This window comes from Loxodonta africana, chromosome 3 (assembly GCF_030014295.1).
Source record: "Loxodonta africana isolate mLoxAfr1 chromosome 3, mLoxAfr1.hap2, whole genome shotgun sequence".
NCBI lineage: Eukaryota > Metazoa > Chordata > Mammalia > Proboscidea > Elephantidae > Loxodonta > Loxodonta africana.
The window spans coordinates 105,191,575-105,206,898 of record NC_087344.1 but is presented as its reverse complement, the minus strand read 5'-3'; the positions used below and the strand labels follow the sequence as shown (position 1 = coordinate 105,206,898).

Below are 15,324 nucleotides of genomic sequence, written 5' to 3'. Positions count from 1 at the left end.
GTCTCTAAAGTAACCTTTAAGGTAAAAAAAATGGAAAACTCATAACAAATAAGATAACGGATACAAGAGCCCAGCAAGGTACTAGGCATGACCATTTATGTAGCTATGTAGTAAATGTTCAATACATGTTAGTTCCATTTTCTTCTTCCTCTCCCTGTTTATGAGGTCAATTTTCCAGCAATGAAAATCCAATTTTAAGTATATGATATTTTCCTTCAGGAATTAAAAAAAAAAAAAAAGCCTGAAGCAATAAAACCCATTGCCATTGAATTGATACCGACTCACAGCGACCCTACAGGACAGAGTAGAACTGTTCCAATAGGGTTTCCGAGGCTGTAAATATTTACAGAAGCAGACTGCTACATCTTTCTCACACAGAGCAGCTGGTAGGTCCAAAGAGGCAACCTTTCAGTTAGCAGCCTAGCACTTAAACCACTGCACTACCAGGAATCCTTTTGAAGCTATACATTTATTCAACTTGGAAGGAGGAGAAATAGTTCTCTTTTACAAAACTAACAGATAACTGACCTGAATTTAAGTCTCGTCCTGGATTGAAGGCCCGGCTATTAACGGTATTAGAAAGTCGATCACAACTGATTGTTCTAGACACATTGGTGTTAAAGTTTCCATCGAATCTGAAACAATAGAAGAAAATCACAAAGTTAGAAGAAATTATTTTTATTGGCTATCCAATCCAATCCAGAAAACAAGCCAACAAAAATAATGATTCATCCTGCGTACAAAAGTGATAAGCCTGTAAACAGTAAAATAACAATCTGGATTTCAGACATACAAAAAAATTACTTCAGAACAGTGTGGGGATCCAACTCATAGTGACCCTACAGGACAGAGTAGAACTGCCCCATAGAGTTTCCAAGGTGCACCTGGTGGATCTTAACTGCTGACCTTTTGGTTAGCAGCCGTAGTACTTAACCACTATGCCACCAGGATTTCCCTGTATTTAGAAGGCTTTTGAAATCAAGTTCAAATTCTAAGTAGATAAAAAAATCAACTATTCTTAGAACCAATTTTTCCCCAATAAACCTGAGTTAGAAACTACTGACAAAACCATGCAGAAAATAGATTTGACAAAATTCAGACTGGAATTATGAACTTCCAAATTAACACGGATGTTATATGCAAAACAGACATACCTCTTTAAATTATCTCAGCTGAAAACAAATGACCAACCAAAAAATAGACAGTAGTTGTCTTAGTTAACTTGCACTGCTATAACAGAAATATTACAAGTGGATGACTTTAACGAGCAGAAATTTATTTTCTAGTAGTTTAGGAAGTCAGAAGTTCAAATTCAGGGTGCCAGCTCTAGGGGAAGGCTTTCTCTGGAGGAAGGTCTTTGTCTCTTCAACTTGCTTCCTGGTTCCTTGGAGAGCTCCATGTGGCTTGGCATCAATCTTCCCCCATCTCTGCTTGCTTCCTTGCTTGTTTAATCTCTTTTACATCTCAAAAGAGACTGACTCAAGACATACCCTACACTAATCCTGCTTTATCAACAAAACAAACACAATCCACTCTGAAATGAGATTATAACCACAGGCAGAGGTTAGGATTTACAACATACATTTTTGGGGAACACAATTTAATCCATAACATTGCACCGTTTGGTCCCCCCAAATTCAAGTCCTTCCCACATGCAAAACACATCATCCCCATCACATCATCCCAAGAGTCTTAAATCAACTCCAAGTCCAAAATCTCATCTTCTGAATCATCTAAACCAAATATGAGTGAGACTTTAGGCATATTTCATCCTGCAGCAAAGTCCTTTTCATCTGTGAAACTAAATCTAGGCTACAAGTTACCTGCTTCTAAAGCAAAATGGTAGAACAGGCACTAGGTAGACATTTCCATTACAAATGGGAGAAATTGGAGGGAAAGAAGGGAAAACAGACACCAAGCAAGTTCAAAACCCAGCAGAACAAATTACATTAGCTCTCAAGACTTGAAAATAATCCTCTGTTCTCCGAGTCCATCTGGGCTATGGCCCTACCTTCCAGAATTTGGGTGTTGGCCACACCCTCTGGATTCTGGATGGAGGCCCCTAGGCCCTGGGCTTCATCTGCACCTTCCAGGCCCACTGGGATGGCAACTCTGCTTTCTTGGCTTTGGGTGGCCTCATTCTTCTAGTCCAACTGTTTCTCCTCAGCCCTGTTCCTTCAGCTTTGGGCAGTAGCCCCATCCCCCTGACACACCTTAATGGCAGCCCCACACTCTAGAACTGCATTGGCAAAGGTCTGACTCTTTGAAATCCAGGAGACCATGACCCCACCCTTTGAAACCAAGAAGGCCCTGCTTCCTGTACTCCTTTCAACAGTTCTGCTGATCTCTGAGCTGTTCCAGGTATGTTTCTTTTCTTTCCTGGAGGACTAAAGATGTAGCTCCTTTGACCTGTTTCCTGCCTGCAGAATTCCAAGAGGCAGATAGCCTTCTCTCCTTTCATTCTATTTCTGACCTCTTCAGACTAAGCTGATGGGTTTTCTGCTCTAGTAGTTGGTTAGATCCATCAGTCACAAGCTTAATCTATTTAACAAAAGTTTGTGTAGCCATGTCCTTGGTGAACATTCTAGGACATGTGTCCTTAGTTTGTACATTAGAATTTTCCAAATCTTTAAATTCTGTTTTCATTTTGCACAGTTCTTTTCTAAGTCAATCTCTTTCCTCAAACATTTTAACATAAACAGCAAGGAGAAATTACACGTTCCCATTAAGATCTTGCTTAGAAATCTCAGCCAGATATTCAAGTTCATCACCTACAAGTTCTACCTTCCACTGAACATTTGAACATAATTTAGGCAAGTTTTTTTCCACTGTATAAAAAGCATCACCCTTCCTCCATCGTCCAATCATGTGTTCATCATTTCCTTTTAAAGTCTTACCAGAAGCACATTTAATGTCCAAATCTGTAGCAACTTTCTGTTGCTCGTACCCATATCTATTCTTTAAAACAATAGAGACTTCTCTATAGTTCTCCTCACTTCCTTCTGAGCCTTCATCAGAATTGCTTTTGATGTCCGTGATTCTCCCAAGAGACTCTGGAACGCAATCCAGGCTTTTACTATTAAGCACCAAAACGGCTTCCACATTTTAGGTATCCGTTAGAGCAGCACTCCACTCTTGATACCAAATTCTGTCTTAATTATCTAGTGCTGCTATAAGAGAAATACCACAAGTATATGGCTTTAACAAAAAGAAATTTATTTTCTTAGGAACCTAAAAGTTGGATTCAGGGTGTCAGCTCTAGAGGAAGGCTTTCTCTCTTGTCAGCTTGTGGGGTAGGTCCTTGTCTCTTCAACTTGCTTCCTGGTTCCTTAGAGATCTCCATGTGGCTTGGCATCAATCCTCCCCCATCTCTGCTTGCTTCCTTGCTTGTTTAATCTCTTATATATCTCAAAAGAGACTGACTCAAGACACACCCTACACTAATCCTGCTTTATCAACAAAACAAACACAAACCACTCTGAAATGAGACTATAATGACAGGCATCATCCACTGCTGTTCAGTCAATTCTCTCTCATAGTGACACACTATAGGACAGAGCAGGCTTCCAAAACTGTCACCAAGACTGCCACATCTTTCTCCCACAGAGTGGAGAATGGGTCTGAACTGCCAACATTTTGGTGAGCAGTTGAGCACTTTAACCACTGTGCCACCAGGGCTCCTCACCACGGGCATAAATGTTAGGATTTATAACACAATATTTTGGCAGGGCACGATTCAATCCATAACAGCAGTGAAGAAGAAGGAATGGCTCTGAGTAGGAAACACCTGGATTTGAATCTCTGCTCTGTCAGTTATTGTGTGGCCCTGGGTTCTGTGCTACAGCAAACAACATTCTGAAAGAATATAACAGGAAAATGTCCCAACTTATTTATGTGTAGTTACTATGAGTGTTCTTAAGTGAATTTAATCTAGAAGTAACAAAAGTTCACATCTTAAACCTCTAATTAACTTATTTATGATTTCGCATCCTGAGGGAACTCATGAAGTTCCTCAGAGCAGCCCAAATACTCTCAACTTGAAATTAGTTTTTTAAAAAAAACGTGTTAAAATGTATACCTCATGTGATAAATGCCATTTGTGAAATTCCATTAACATACGTAAAGATGATACAACCTGGGAGAAACATGCCTAAAAGTCAAGTCCATTTGATTATTCATATGGGCTCTAATCATCTGTTGATCACAATTCATAATACATAAGAACGATTACATTGATCCAATTTGTATATGCAAGTGGGATAGGTTTTCACATGGTGTGTTGGATTCAACAGCAAAAGTTAAATAGTTTTGCTTAGATACACATCATCTCTCAAAGTAGGAGGGAACTCTATTTTAAGAGACCTTTAGTCCAGCCTCTAACCCAGTGCAGAATCACATCAACAATGCCAACTGTGTCTCAAAGGATACAGTTGTTTCACCAACATGGTTGCTCTTCCTTGGACCTGCTCCAGTCTGTCTAGACGAGAACACTGCTGCCCCAAAAGCCACAGATGGAGAAAAAAGAAGTGATTAACACAGTAGCAGCTGCCTGTGTATATACTGGCAAAGCAACACCACTATAATCTCACTGTCCCTCTCATTTCAGCATTTGAACACCTGTGAAGCAAGAGTGGCATCACACAAGCAACTCTGGTTTGACATTTTAATTATTCAAACTAATGAACTGGAATAATGACATAGGTAACGTCCACATGATTGGATTTGGTTATGGCAAGTACTCATATTCTTGAATTTGAACCTATATGATCTCTATGTTCTCCTGTAGTTTGGCTTTGCCTACCTCTTCTGGCTCAATTTAAGCCCCCTCCAACACTTGCTCAGAGCCCTGGTGGCACAGTGGTTAAGAGCTCAGCTGCTAACCAAAAGGTCAGCAGTTTGAATCCACCAGCCGCTCCTTGGAAACCCCATGGAACAGATCCACTCTGCCCTATAGGTTTGCTATGAGTTGGAATTGACTTGATGGCAATGGGTCTGGTTTGGTTTACCACTTGCTCAGGAGCCCTGGTGGCACAGTGGTTAAAGTACTCAGATGCTAACCAGAAGGTTGGTGGTTTGAACCCATCAGCCACTCCACAGGAGAAAGATGTGGCAGTCTGCTTCTGAAAAGATTTATAGCCTTGGGAGCCGTATGGGGCAGTTCTATTCTGTCCTATAGGGTTGCTATGAGTCGAAACAGACTCAAAAGCAATTTTTTTTAAAAGCACTTGCTCACTATGCTTTAGCCAGCTATACTAAGTCTATTCCCTCTCTAGACCAGGGGTTGGCAAAATTTTTCTATAAAGGGCCAGATAATAAAAAAGAATGAGCATGGCTGTGTTGCAATAAAACTTCATTTACAAAAATAGGTGGTAGATCAGATATGGCCCATGAGCCATAGTTTACCCAATCCTGGTCTGGACCAGCATTGTCCAAGAGAATTCTCTGTAGTGATGAAAATGTTATCATATTTGCACTGTCCAATATGGTAGCCATATGTGGCTACTGAGCATTTGAACTGTGGCTACTGTATCTGATACACTAAATTTTCTATTTTATTTAATCTTAATTAATTTAAATGTAAGTAGTCACTGGCTAGTGGCTACCATTTTGGACAGTGCACGTTTAGTAAGTTCTCCTGGTTATTTGCCTAGTAATCTTTCAGGTCTGTGCTCAAATACTACTTCCTCGGAAAAGCCAATCCTGATCGTAGATGGCATCCCAGTCTATGTCAAGTGCCCCCATATTCTCTTCAAGAATGTGACAAAGTGTTTAGTCTATGGATCCATTGTGCATTTGTATGACATCAGGCTCCATGACTAGACAAGATTCCCATGAGGATAGATAACATGTCTTGATGGATTTGTTCATCACTATACATAGGTAGTGGTTAAATGCTGTGGCTGCTAACCAAAGGGTAGGCAGTTCGAATCCGCCAGGCTCTCCTTGGAAACTCTATGGGACAGTTCTACTCTATCCTATGGGGTCGCTGTGAGTTGGAATCGACTTGAGGGCACTGGGTATATACGTAATGTTTAGCACTGTACTTGACAAAGGTAAGTGCTCAGATTAACTAGGTTTTCATGAATATCCACAGTGCTCAGCCCTGTTCTGTGTTCTCCTGGAGGCTCCTGAAGCCAATTGAGGATTACAGCTCAGGTGAATGTCCGGCTACATCAGAATTAGCTGGGATGCTTGTCAGATACAGATTCCTGGGATCCATCTCTGAAAGTCTGATTTCATGTCTGAAATGAGGCCCAGCAATCTGATTTTGAAATGCCCTATAGAGATTAGAACTTTTCTGGTTCTGCCAGGATTGGCAGCATTTCTATTAGAAATAAAGCAATAAAATGGCTTTTTCCATGCGCACAGACACTTCTCCCAAGTATGCCTAAAGGGACCAAGGATAGAATATCTTCTGATCTAAATCAAGAGAACAGTGTTTTTAGGTATGTCTGCAGCTCAGATCTGTACTTTGCTGCACAACTTATGAAGCCATTTTACATCTACCCATTTCACAGTTCAGAAAAGCCATGCTGAAAGTCACACAGCAGGTAAAGGACCTAACAGACCTGAACCCATCAAAAGAACGGAACACTGTCCAGTCCTGTGTCATCCTCACAATCGTTGTTATGCTTGAGCCCATTGTTGTAGCCACTGTGTCAATCCATCTTGTTAGGGATCGTCCTCTTTTTGCTAACCCTGATCCCTGGTCCCTCCTGATAACATATCCAAAGTATGTGAGACAAAGTCAAACTCTATGACCAAATGTGAGGTTGCTAAGGAAGAGGAAGAAGATATTAAAGGCAGATCTTCTCTATTTACTGTAGATATCCTAGATTTTTTTTTTTTAAGTTTACCACAGAAGTAGCTACAGAATTGGCAGTTTTCTGACTACTTTCTATTATTTCTGCCTACAGAAGCCTTAAACTCCATCCTATTCAACCCTGACATTGAGAGGTTCCAGGAACCAGTTGTAGTGGTAAGTTTCAGCGGGACAAGAGAGTGAACTGTGCAGGGAAGAGATGTAGCATGCATGGTGCCAGCTCGTTTCAGTTTTCTCCTTGCCTAGTACCAACTGTCTCCTCTGAGAGAAAGGCCCCGGCATTCTGGTAATTTTCAAAAAGGATCTGAGGATCCTGAAAAAGTCACTTATGTGCAACAAAGATAATAAAATAGAAACAAGAAAAGAAAACCAACACCAAAAACAATAACAACAACAAAATGCATTGTTGTAAGAATCACATGAGACTGTGAGTTTCCTGGCAGTCAAAGCAAAAGGGAAACCACAATGGGATCTGTAATGTCCCCAGGAGAAGGAAAAAAAGAAAAAGAAATAAAGACACAGGCAATCTCTCAGGGAAACACAAACCTCCAGGTTCCAAATTCTGAAAGAAATTACTCACATAGGATAATGAATATGGGATGATGAATGAGGAAATGGCCTACATTCACAATGTAAGTTAGAGCATAAATGTGCACAAAGTATAATATTAAGCCACAGCTCAGGGATGCCTAACTTGATGTGGGCCAAGCATGATGCTTTCCAGAGTGTTTTAGGCTGGGTTCTCTGGAAGGAGAATGCTTCCAGAGAAGTGTATATGTATAAATATATATATAGTGAGATTTATTTCAAGGAAATGGCTCACACAGTAGTGGAGGCTGGTAAGTCCCAAATCTGTGGGTCAGGCTGGAGGCTTCTCCTGACTCATGTGATTGCAGGGTGGTAAACCCAAAATCTGTAGGCCACTCAGCAGGCTGCTGGCTCAAGTCCCAAGAGACAGAGGTCAGAGGATGGTGAGCTGGATGCAGGATTGAGAGAAGGCAAGCTTTGCAAAAATATCCATTATGTATTGGATGCAGGTCACACCCGCAAAGAAACTCCCTTTTCAACTGGCTGGCTGCTCACATCAGAGAACAAAGTGATGATTGCCTATGAAACCCGTTGCTGTTCAGTCGATTGTGACTCATAGCAACCCTATAGGATAGAGCAGAACAGCCCCATAGAGTTTCCAAGGAGTGCCTGGAGGATTTGAACTGCCGACCTTTTGGTTAGCAGTCATAGCACTTAACCAAAATGCCACCAGGGTTTCCGATGATTACATAGTATCTTCTAAACCACTGAGAATATGGCTTAGCCAAGTTGACACATAACCTTTACCACCACAGTCCTCCCCTTGTCAACTTTGCACCTGTGTACATCTCCCAAAATCAAACATACTCTCTAAATAAAGACAATTACAAAGTCATACTTATGCCTAAGATGCATACAACCAAAAACGCACTAGTCCCATTTACATCTTATATTTTATAATAAGTAATGGAATAAGGAAGGAAAGAAAACAAAGATATTTGCTGTACATTTATATACACACACATACATGTATAACAAAACAAGGAAGAAATAATAAAAGCAATTACAGTCCTAGTTTCTGCAACTGGTCACATGGTTGTAGCTGGTGTGTAGAACTACCTTCTTCTACCATCCATGCCGTATACCCTTTTCCCTCAGCAAGCACCCCAGATGGTTGTAGCTTTTTTTGCCTAGCAGGGTGACCCAAACCTTCACTGCTGAAGGGTTTGGGCCATTAATAGTCATGTTGAAATTGGGCTGCCGTGGTTTTCCACTGACTTTAATCACAGGGCATGGTAGTACTTAGAGGCATCTGAAAGGATCTCCTGTATTCTAGACATACTTTTCTTTACCTCTGTTATTTAGTATCAATCCAATTTCCCTCTGGCAATTGGATTGATCAATTACACCAGCCAATACAGTAACTGTTCTTGCTTGTTGATCCAGAGGCACAAGGAGCCCAAAGTGGCCAGGTAACATTCCTAACTTCCAATTCAACAGAATCAGTATTGTGTCACCTGGTGGGAACATTCCTCCCTTTGGAACTAAGACTTCTAGACTCACAGAGCAAAGGGTTGCAGGGACAGGAAGCAAAAATTTGGGGAGTGGGTCACTAGGGGTAATAGTGAGTGGTGCCACTCCCATTTCCACCCTTTGATTCACGGACTCACGAATCCTGGCTATGAGAGAAACAGCACCATATATTGGATGCTGGTTTAGAGCATATACAGCCTCCTGGAGAACACTGTCCAACCCTGCAAAGTATTTTCACCTAGCTGGCACCATAATTGTGTCTTTAGAAGGCTACTCCGTCGTTCTACCAAGCCAGGTGCTTCAGGATGATGGGGAACATGAAAACAATGGTGAATTTCATCAGCATGGGCCCACGGTCACACTTCAGTTGCTGTAAAGTGAGCTCCTTGATCAGAGGCAATGCTGTGTGGGATGCCTTGACAGTGGATAAAGCATTCTGTAAGTCCACAGATGGTAGTTTTGGCAGAAGCATTGTGTGCAGGAAAGGCAAATCTGTATCCAGAGTAAGTGTCTACCCCAGTAATAACAAAACAGTACCTCTTCCATGATGGAAGTGGGCTAACATAATCAATCTACCACCAGCTTGCTAACTAATCACCCCTAGAGATGGTGCCATATTGGGGACTCAGCGTTGGTCTCTGCTGTTGGCAGACTGGGCACCCAGCAGTGGCTGTAGCCATGTTGGCCTTGGTGAATGGAAGTCCATGTTCATAAGCCTATGCACAACCACCATCCCTGCTACCATGGCCGCTTTATTTATGAGCCCATTGGACAATGACAGGAGTGATATCCATAGGACACGTCAACCTTTCCACTTGACTGTTAAAATTCTCTTCTGTCGAGATCACACTTTTGTGAACATTCACATGAGACACAAATATCTTCACTTCTTTGGCCCCTTCTGAGAGGTCTATAACCACACGCCTCTTCCCCATACTTCCTTGCCACCAATTTTCCAGTCACGCTCCTTCCAAGTCCCTGACCATCCAAACCACTGGCCACAGCCCATGAATCAATATATAATCGTACACGTGGCCATCTCTCCTTCTAGAGAAAATGAAAAGCCAGGTGCACTGCTCAAAGTTCTGTCCACTGGGAGGATTTTCCTTCACCACTGTTCTTCAGGGAGGTCCCAGGAAGCTGCTGCAGTGCTGCCGCTGTCCACTTCTAAGTGGTGCCTGAATATCGTCAGAACAATCTGTAAACCAGGCAGGAGATTTCTCTTCCTCAGTCCACTGATCATATAAAGAGCTCCCCATAAGGCCATAGGTGCAGACTGGGAGATGAAAGGTAAAGTGACAGGAGTGGAGACCATTGGCATTTGGGCCACTTCCTTATGTAACTTACTTGTGCCTTCAGATCTTCCTCAAGTCTGATCTCATAGATTCAACTTCCATTTTGCTGCTGTGCATGTCTGAATTTATGACTCTGTGGGTCAGACAACACCCAGTTCATGACGGCCATCCCAGGCCATATAGTGGCTCATGGTTAAGCAATCAGTCTCTACTAAGGCCCAATAACAAGCCAAAAGCTGTTTATCAAAAGGAAAGTAATTGTCTGCAGAGGATGGCAAGGCTGTGCACCAAAATCCTAATGGTTTGCAATGTAATTCACCAATAGATGCCTGCCAAAGACTCCAAACAGCCTCTCTATCTGCCACTGACACTTCAAGAACCATTGGATCAGGCAGATCATATGACCCACGTGGCACAGCAACTTGCATGGCAGCCTGGACCTGTTGTAGAGTCTTCTCTTATTCTAGGCCCCACTCAAAACTAGCAGCTTTTTGAGTCACTTGATAAATAAGCTGGAGTAGCACAACCAAACGAGAGATACGGTGCTTCTAAAACTCAAAGAGGCCCACCAGATGTAGTGTTTCCTTATTTCTTGTAGGAGGGATCAGATGTAACAACTTGTCCTTCACTTTAGAAAGAACATTTCTACATGCTACACACCACTGGACCCCTAGAAATTTCATCGAGGTGGAAGATGCCTGAATTTTTGTCGAGTTAATTTCTCACCCCTTAGCACACAAATGTCTTACCAATAAGTCTGTCAGTGTCCCTCAGTTTGTTGTATTGTGGGGGCCTGTGTGTTGCTGTGATGCTGGAAGCTATGCCACCTGTATTCAGATACCAGCAGGGCCACCCATGGAGGATAGGTTTCAGCTGAGCTTCCAGACTAAGACAGGCTAGGAAGAAGGACCCAGCAGTCTACTTCTGAAAAGAATTGCCAGTGAAAACCTTATGAATAGCAGTGGAACACTGTGTGACATAGTGCCGGAAGATGAGCCCCCCAGGTTGGGAGGGACTCATGAGACAACTGAGGAAGAGCTGCCTCCTCAAAGTATAGTCAACCTTAATGATGTGGATGGAGTAAACCTTTGGGAACCTTCATTTGCTGATGTGGCACGACTCAAGATGAGAAGACAACATCTGTTAATAACTGGAACATGGAATGTACAAAGCATGAATCTAGGAAAATTGGAAATTGTCAAAAATGAAATGGAACATATCAATATCCTAAGCATGAGCTGAAATGGACTGGTATTGGCCATTTTGAATCAGATAATCATATAGTCCACTATGCTGGGAATGACAGCTTTGAAGAGGAATGGTGTTGCATTCATCCTCAAAAAGAACATTTCAAGATCTATCCTGAAGTACAATGCTATGATGATATTCATACACCTACCATGAAGACAAGTTAATATGACTATTATTCAAATTTATGCACCAACCACTAAGGGCAAAGGTGAAGAAACTGAAGATTTTTATCAGTTTCTGCAATCTGAAATTGATCAAACATGCAATCAGGGTGCTCTGATAATTACTGGTGATTGGAATGTGGATGTTGGAAACAAAGAAGAAGGATCAGTAGTTGGAAAATATAGTCTCAGTGATAGAAACAATACCAGAGATCAAATGACAGAATTTTGCAAGACCGAGGGCTTCTTCATTGCAAATAGCTTTTTTCACCAACATAAACGGCGACTATATACATGGACCTCGCCAGATGGAATACACAGGAATCAAATCGACTACATCTGTGGAAAGAGACAATGGAAAAGCTCAACAGCATCAGTCAGAGCAAGGCCAGGGGCCGACTGAGGAACTGACCATCAATTGCTCATATGCACGTTCAAGCTGAAACTGAAGAAAATCAGAGCAAGTCCATGACAGCCAAAATACGACCGTGAGTATATCCCACCTGAATTGAGAGACCATCTCGAGAATAGATTTGATGTTCTGAACACTAATGACCGAAGACCAGATGAGCTGTGGAATGATATCACGGACATCAAACATGAAGAAAACAAGAGGTCACGGAAAAGACAGGAAAGAAAGAAAAGACCAGGATGGATGTCAGAGGAGACTCTGAAACTTGCTCTCGAATGTCGAACAGCTAAAGCAAAAGGAGGAAATGATGAAGTAAGAGAGCTAAACAGAAGATTTCAAAGGGCAGCTCCAGAAGAGAAAGTATTATAATGATGTGCAAAGAGCTGGAGATGGAAAACGAAAAGGGAATTAACACACCTTGTGTTTCTCAAGCTGAAAGAAGAGAAGAAAAACTCAAGCCTCAAGTTGCAATAGTGAAGGATTCTATGGGGAAAATATTAAACGACGCAGGAAGCAGCAGAAGAAGATGGAAAGAATAGAGTCATTATACCAAAAGGAATTAGCTGACGTTCAACCATTTCAAGAGTTAGCATATGATCAGGAACAGAAGGTACTGAAGGAAGAAGTCCAAGCTGCAGTGAAGGCACTGGCAAAAAACAAGGTTCCAGAAACTGACGGAATACCAATTGCGATGTTTCGACAAATGGATGGAGCACTGGAAGTGCTCACTCGTCTATGCCAAGAAATTTGGAACACAGCTACCTGGCCAATCGACTGGAAGAGATCCAAATTTATGCCTACTCCCAAGAAAGATGATCCAACCAAATGCGGAAATCATAGAACAATATAATTAATATCACACAAAAGCAAAATTTTGCTGAAGATCATTCAAAAGCGGCTGCAGCAGTATATCAACTGCCAGATATTCAGGCTGGATTCAGAAGAGGACATGGAACCAGGGATATCACTGCTGATATCAGATGGATCCTGGCTGAAAGCAGAGAATAACAGAAGGATGTCTACCTGTATTTTATTGACTATGCAAAAGCATTAGACTATGTGGATCATCACAAATATTTCTTCCTTATTAGGTCTAATCAGTATAATGTCATCAATGTAATGGACCAGTGACAGCTTGTGGAAGAGAAAGGCCATCAAGGTTCTGCAGACTCAATTACGACATAGGGCTGGAGAGTTGATATACCTCTGAGGTAGGACAGTGAAGATGTATTGCTGGTGGTCCTTCAAAACCAGAATCGAGAAAAAGGCATTTAGATCAATAGCTGCATACCAGGTATCAAGAAATGTATTAATTTGCTCAAGCAATAAAACCACATCCAGAACAACAGCTGCAATTGGAGATACCACCTGGTTAAGTTTGCAATAATTCAGTCTTATTCTCCAAGATCCATCTGTTTTCTGCACAGGCCAAATAGGTGAGCTGAATGGGGATGTGACGGAAATCCTCACCCCTGTATCCTTCAAGTCCTTGATGTTGGCACTAATCTCCGCAATCCCTTTGGGAATGCTGTATTGGTTTTGGTTTATTATTTTCCTAGGTAGGGGCAGTTCTGGTGGCTTCCACTTGGCTTTTCCTATCATAATAGCCTTTACTCCACATATCGGAGATCCATTGTGAGGGTTCTGCCAGTTGCTGAGTATATCTGTTCTAATTACGTATTCTGGAACTGGGGAAGTCACTACAGGATGGGTTCAGGGACACTCTGGACCCACTGTGACACAGACCTGAGTTCAGACTCCATTAATAACCTGACCATCATATGCCCCTACTCTGATTGGAAGGCCACAGTGACATTCTGGGTCTCTTGGCATCCATTTGTGGTATTTCTGTTATAGTGGCACTAGGTAACTAAACACAGAGATTATTTCTAAGTTAATTCTTGCTTCCTGGGTAATCCACAGATCATGAACATGGGTGGTTTTTAAATAATTTCCTCCTATCACTCTGTACTGTCTGGTATTTGAAGAATTTAGAGACATCACAACCACACTCCTTTCTCCAGCTTCTTACTCCATGATATCTTTTAAAAAGTGATAATCTCACAAGAGTTTCAATTGTCTTGAATTCTCTTACTTGTGTTGGGCTTCAGATGTGGACAATGTACTCATCAGCCAAGTTAATATAAAGTGTCTGGGAATAAATCTCACTCCGCTTCTTCTAGCCCTGCCTATGCCACTGAACTAAATCCTAGTGTGCCCACTGCTGGTGAGACCGCTAGGAGAAGGAATTACAAGAAAGCAAAACCCCCACAATTACCTCTCCACCCTTCACTTACCCACACTCACTAACACCTGCTTTTCTCTCTGGACACCAAACATAGGAGTAAAACTTGCTTAGCCATCCTTGTTATATTAGCTACCTCCGGGCCCACTGCAGAAGGCAGCAACGCATATTACGCATGCGTGCCTTTCAGAACGCAATTTAAAAAAAGTACAGGCTCTTCACCCTGATTTGGAGACTGTGAGAAATATAAATCTCATGCTTAAGAGGCTTTATAAAAACATGTCAGTTACTTTTAGAGGTTGCCTAAAAGATTTTTTATTGAGAAGTATATTAGGCACCAGTCGCATCTACATAACTCAAGGTTTATGGAAAGGTCAAGACCTGGTAAAATCATAGATCTTCATATAAGACGAGTGAGCAATTCAGCTAAAGAGGTTTGGTTTGTTTCCTTCTTTATACGTGTGCTTTAAAAGAGTTAGTAATAACAATAAGAGAAAAAGCTTACCTAAATCTCCTTTAGACCTTCACTACAAAAGAAGGAGATATTGGATTATAACAGCTTTCTCTACTTATTTTCATAAGATAAAACCAGTGCCTGAAATTCAGTTTCAAGAGAAATAACTCCATCTCTCCTACCCCCTCAAGTTGGGGGGGAAAAAATGCTTCCTTCTGGATTTACTTTCATGAACAACTGATCGAAACTGCATCCCGAGGGAGAAAACAGAACTGTGACTCCCACTTTGATCTCTTCCCCATGGAGAAATTCACTCCCTGCCTGGCTTGCAAGATGTTCATTTGATTGACGTTTGCTCTGATGTGCAAACTGCTTTGAACTTCAGACATTTAATTCCCATCAGGCTGCAGTCATTTTTATTCTCCTTCAACAGGATTTACAAGCAGGAGATCAGCAAATGTAGAAGATAAAATAAATTTGCAGAAGCTTTGAATCTTACATCAAAACAGTGTTCAAGTGAGCTCCAATTGGATTTCATTCAGCCTCGATTCACAGTGTAAATCAACTTTTCAGTGGAGTCTCAGTTTAGAAAGAAAAAGATATAAAGGAGAGACATACATAC

The 15,324-nt window shown here is 41.6% G+C and overlaps 1 protein-coding gene across 1 annotated transcript in view; it reads right to left on the bottom strand.

The window, feature by feature from the left end:
- CACHD1 (cache domain containing 1) overlaps nucleotides 1-15,324 on the bottom strand; it is a 294,726-nt gene that overhangs the window by 108,497 nt on the left and 170,905 nt on the right. Inside the window, exon 4 of the mRNA XM_003411041.4 lies at nucleotides 529-635. Within this exon, the coding sequence (XP_003411089.1) occupies nucleotides 529-635 (107 nt within the window). The remainder of the gene's footprint in view (nucleotides 1-528; nucleotides 636-15,324) is intronic.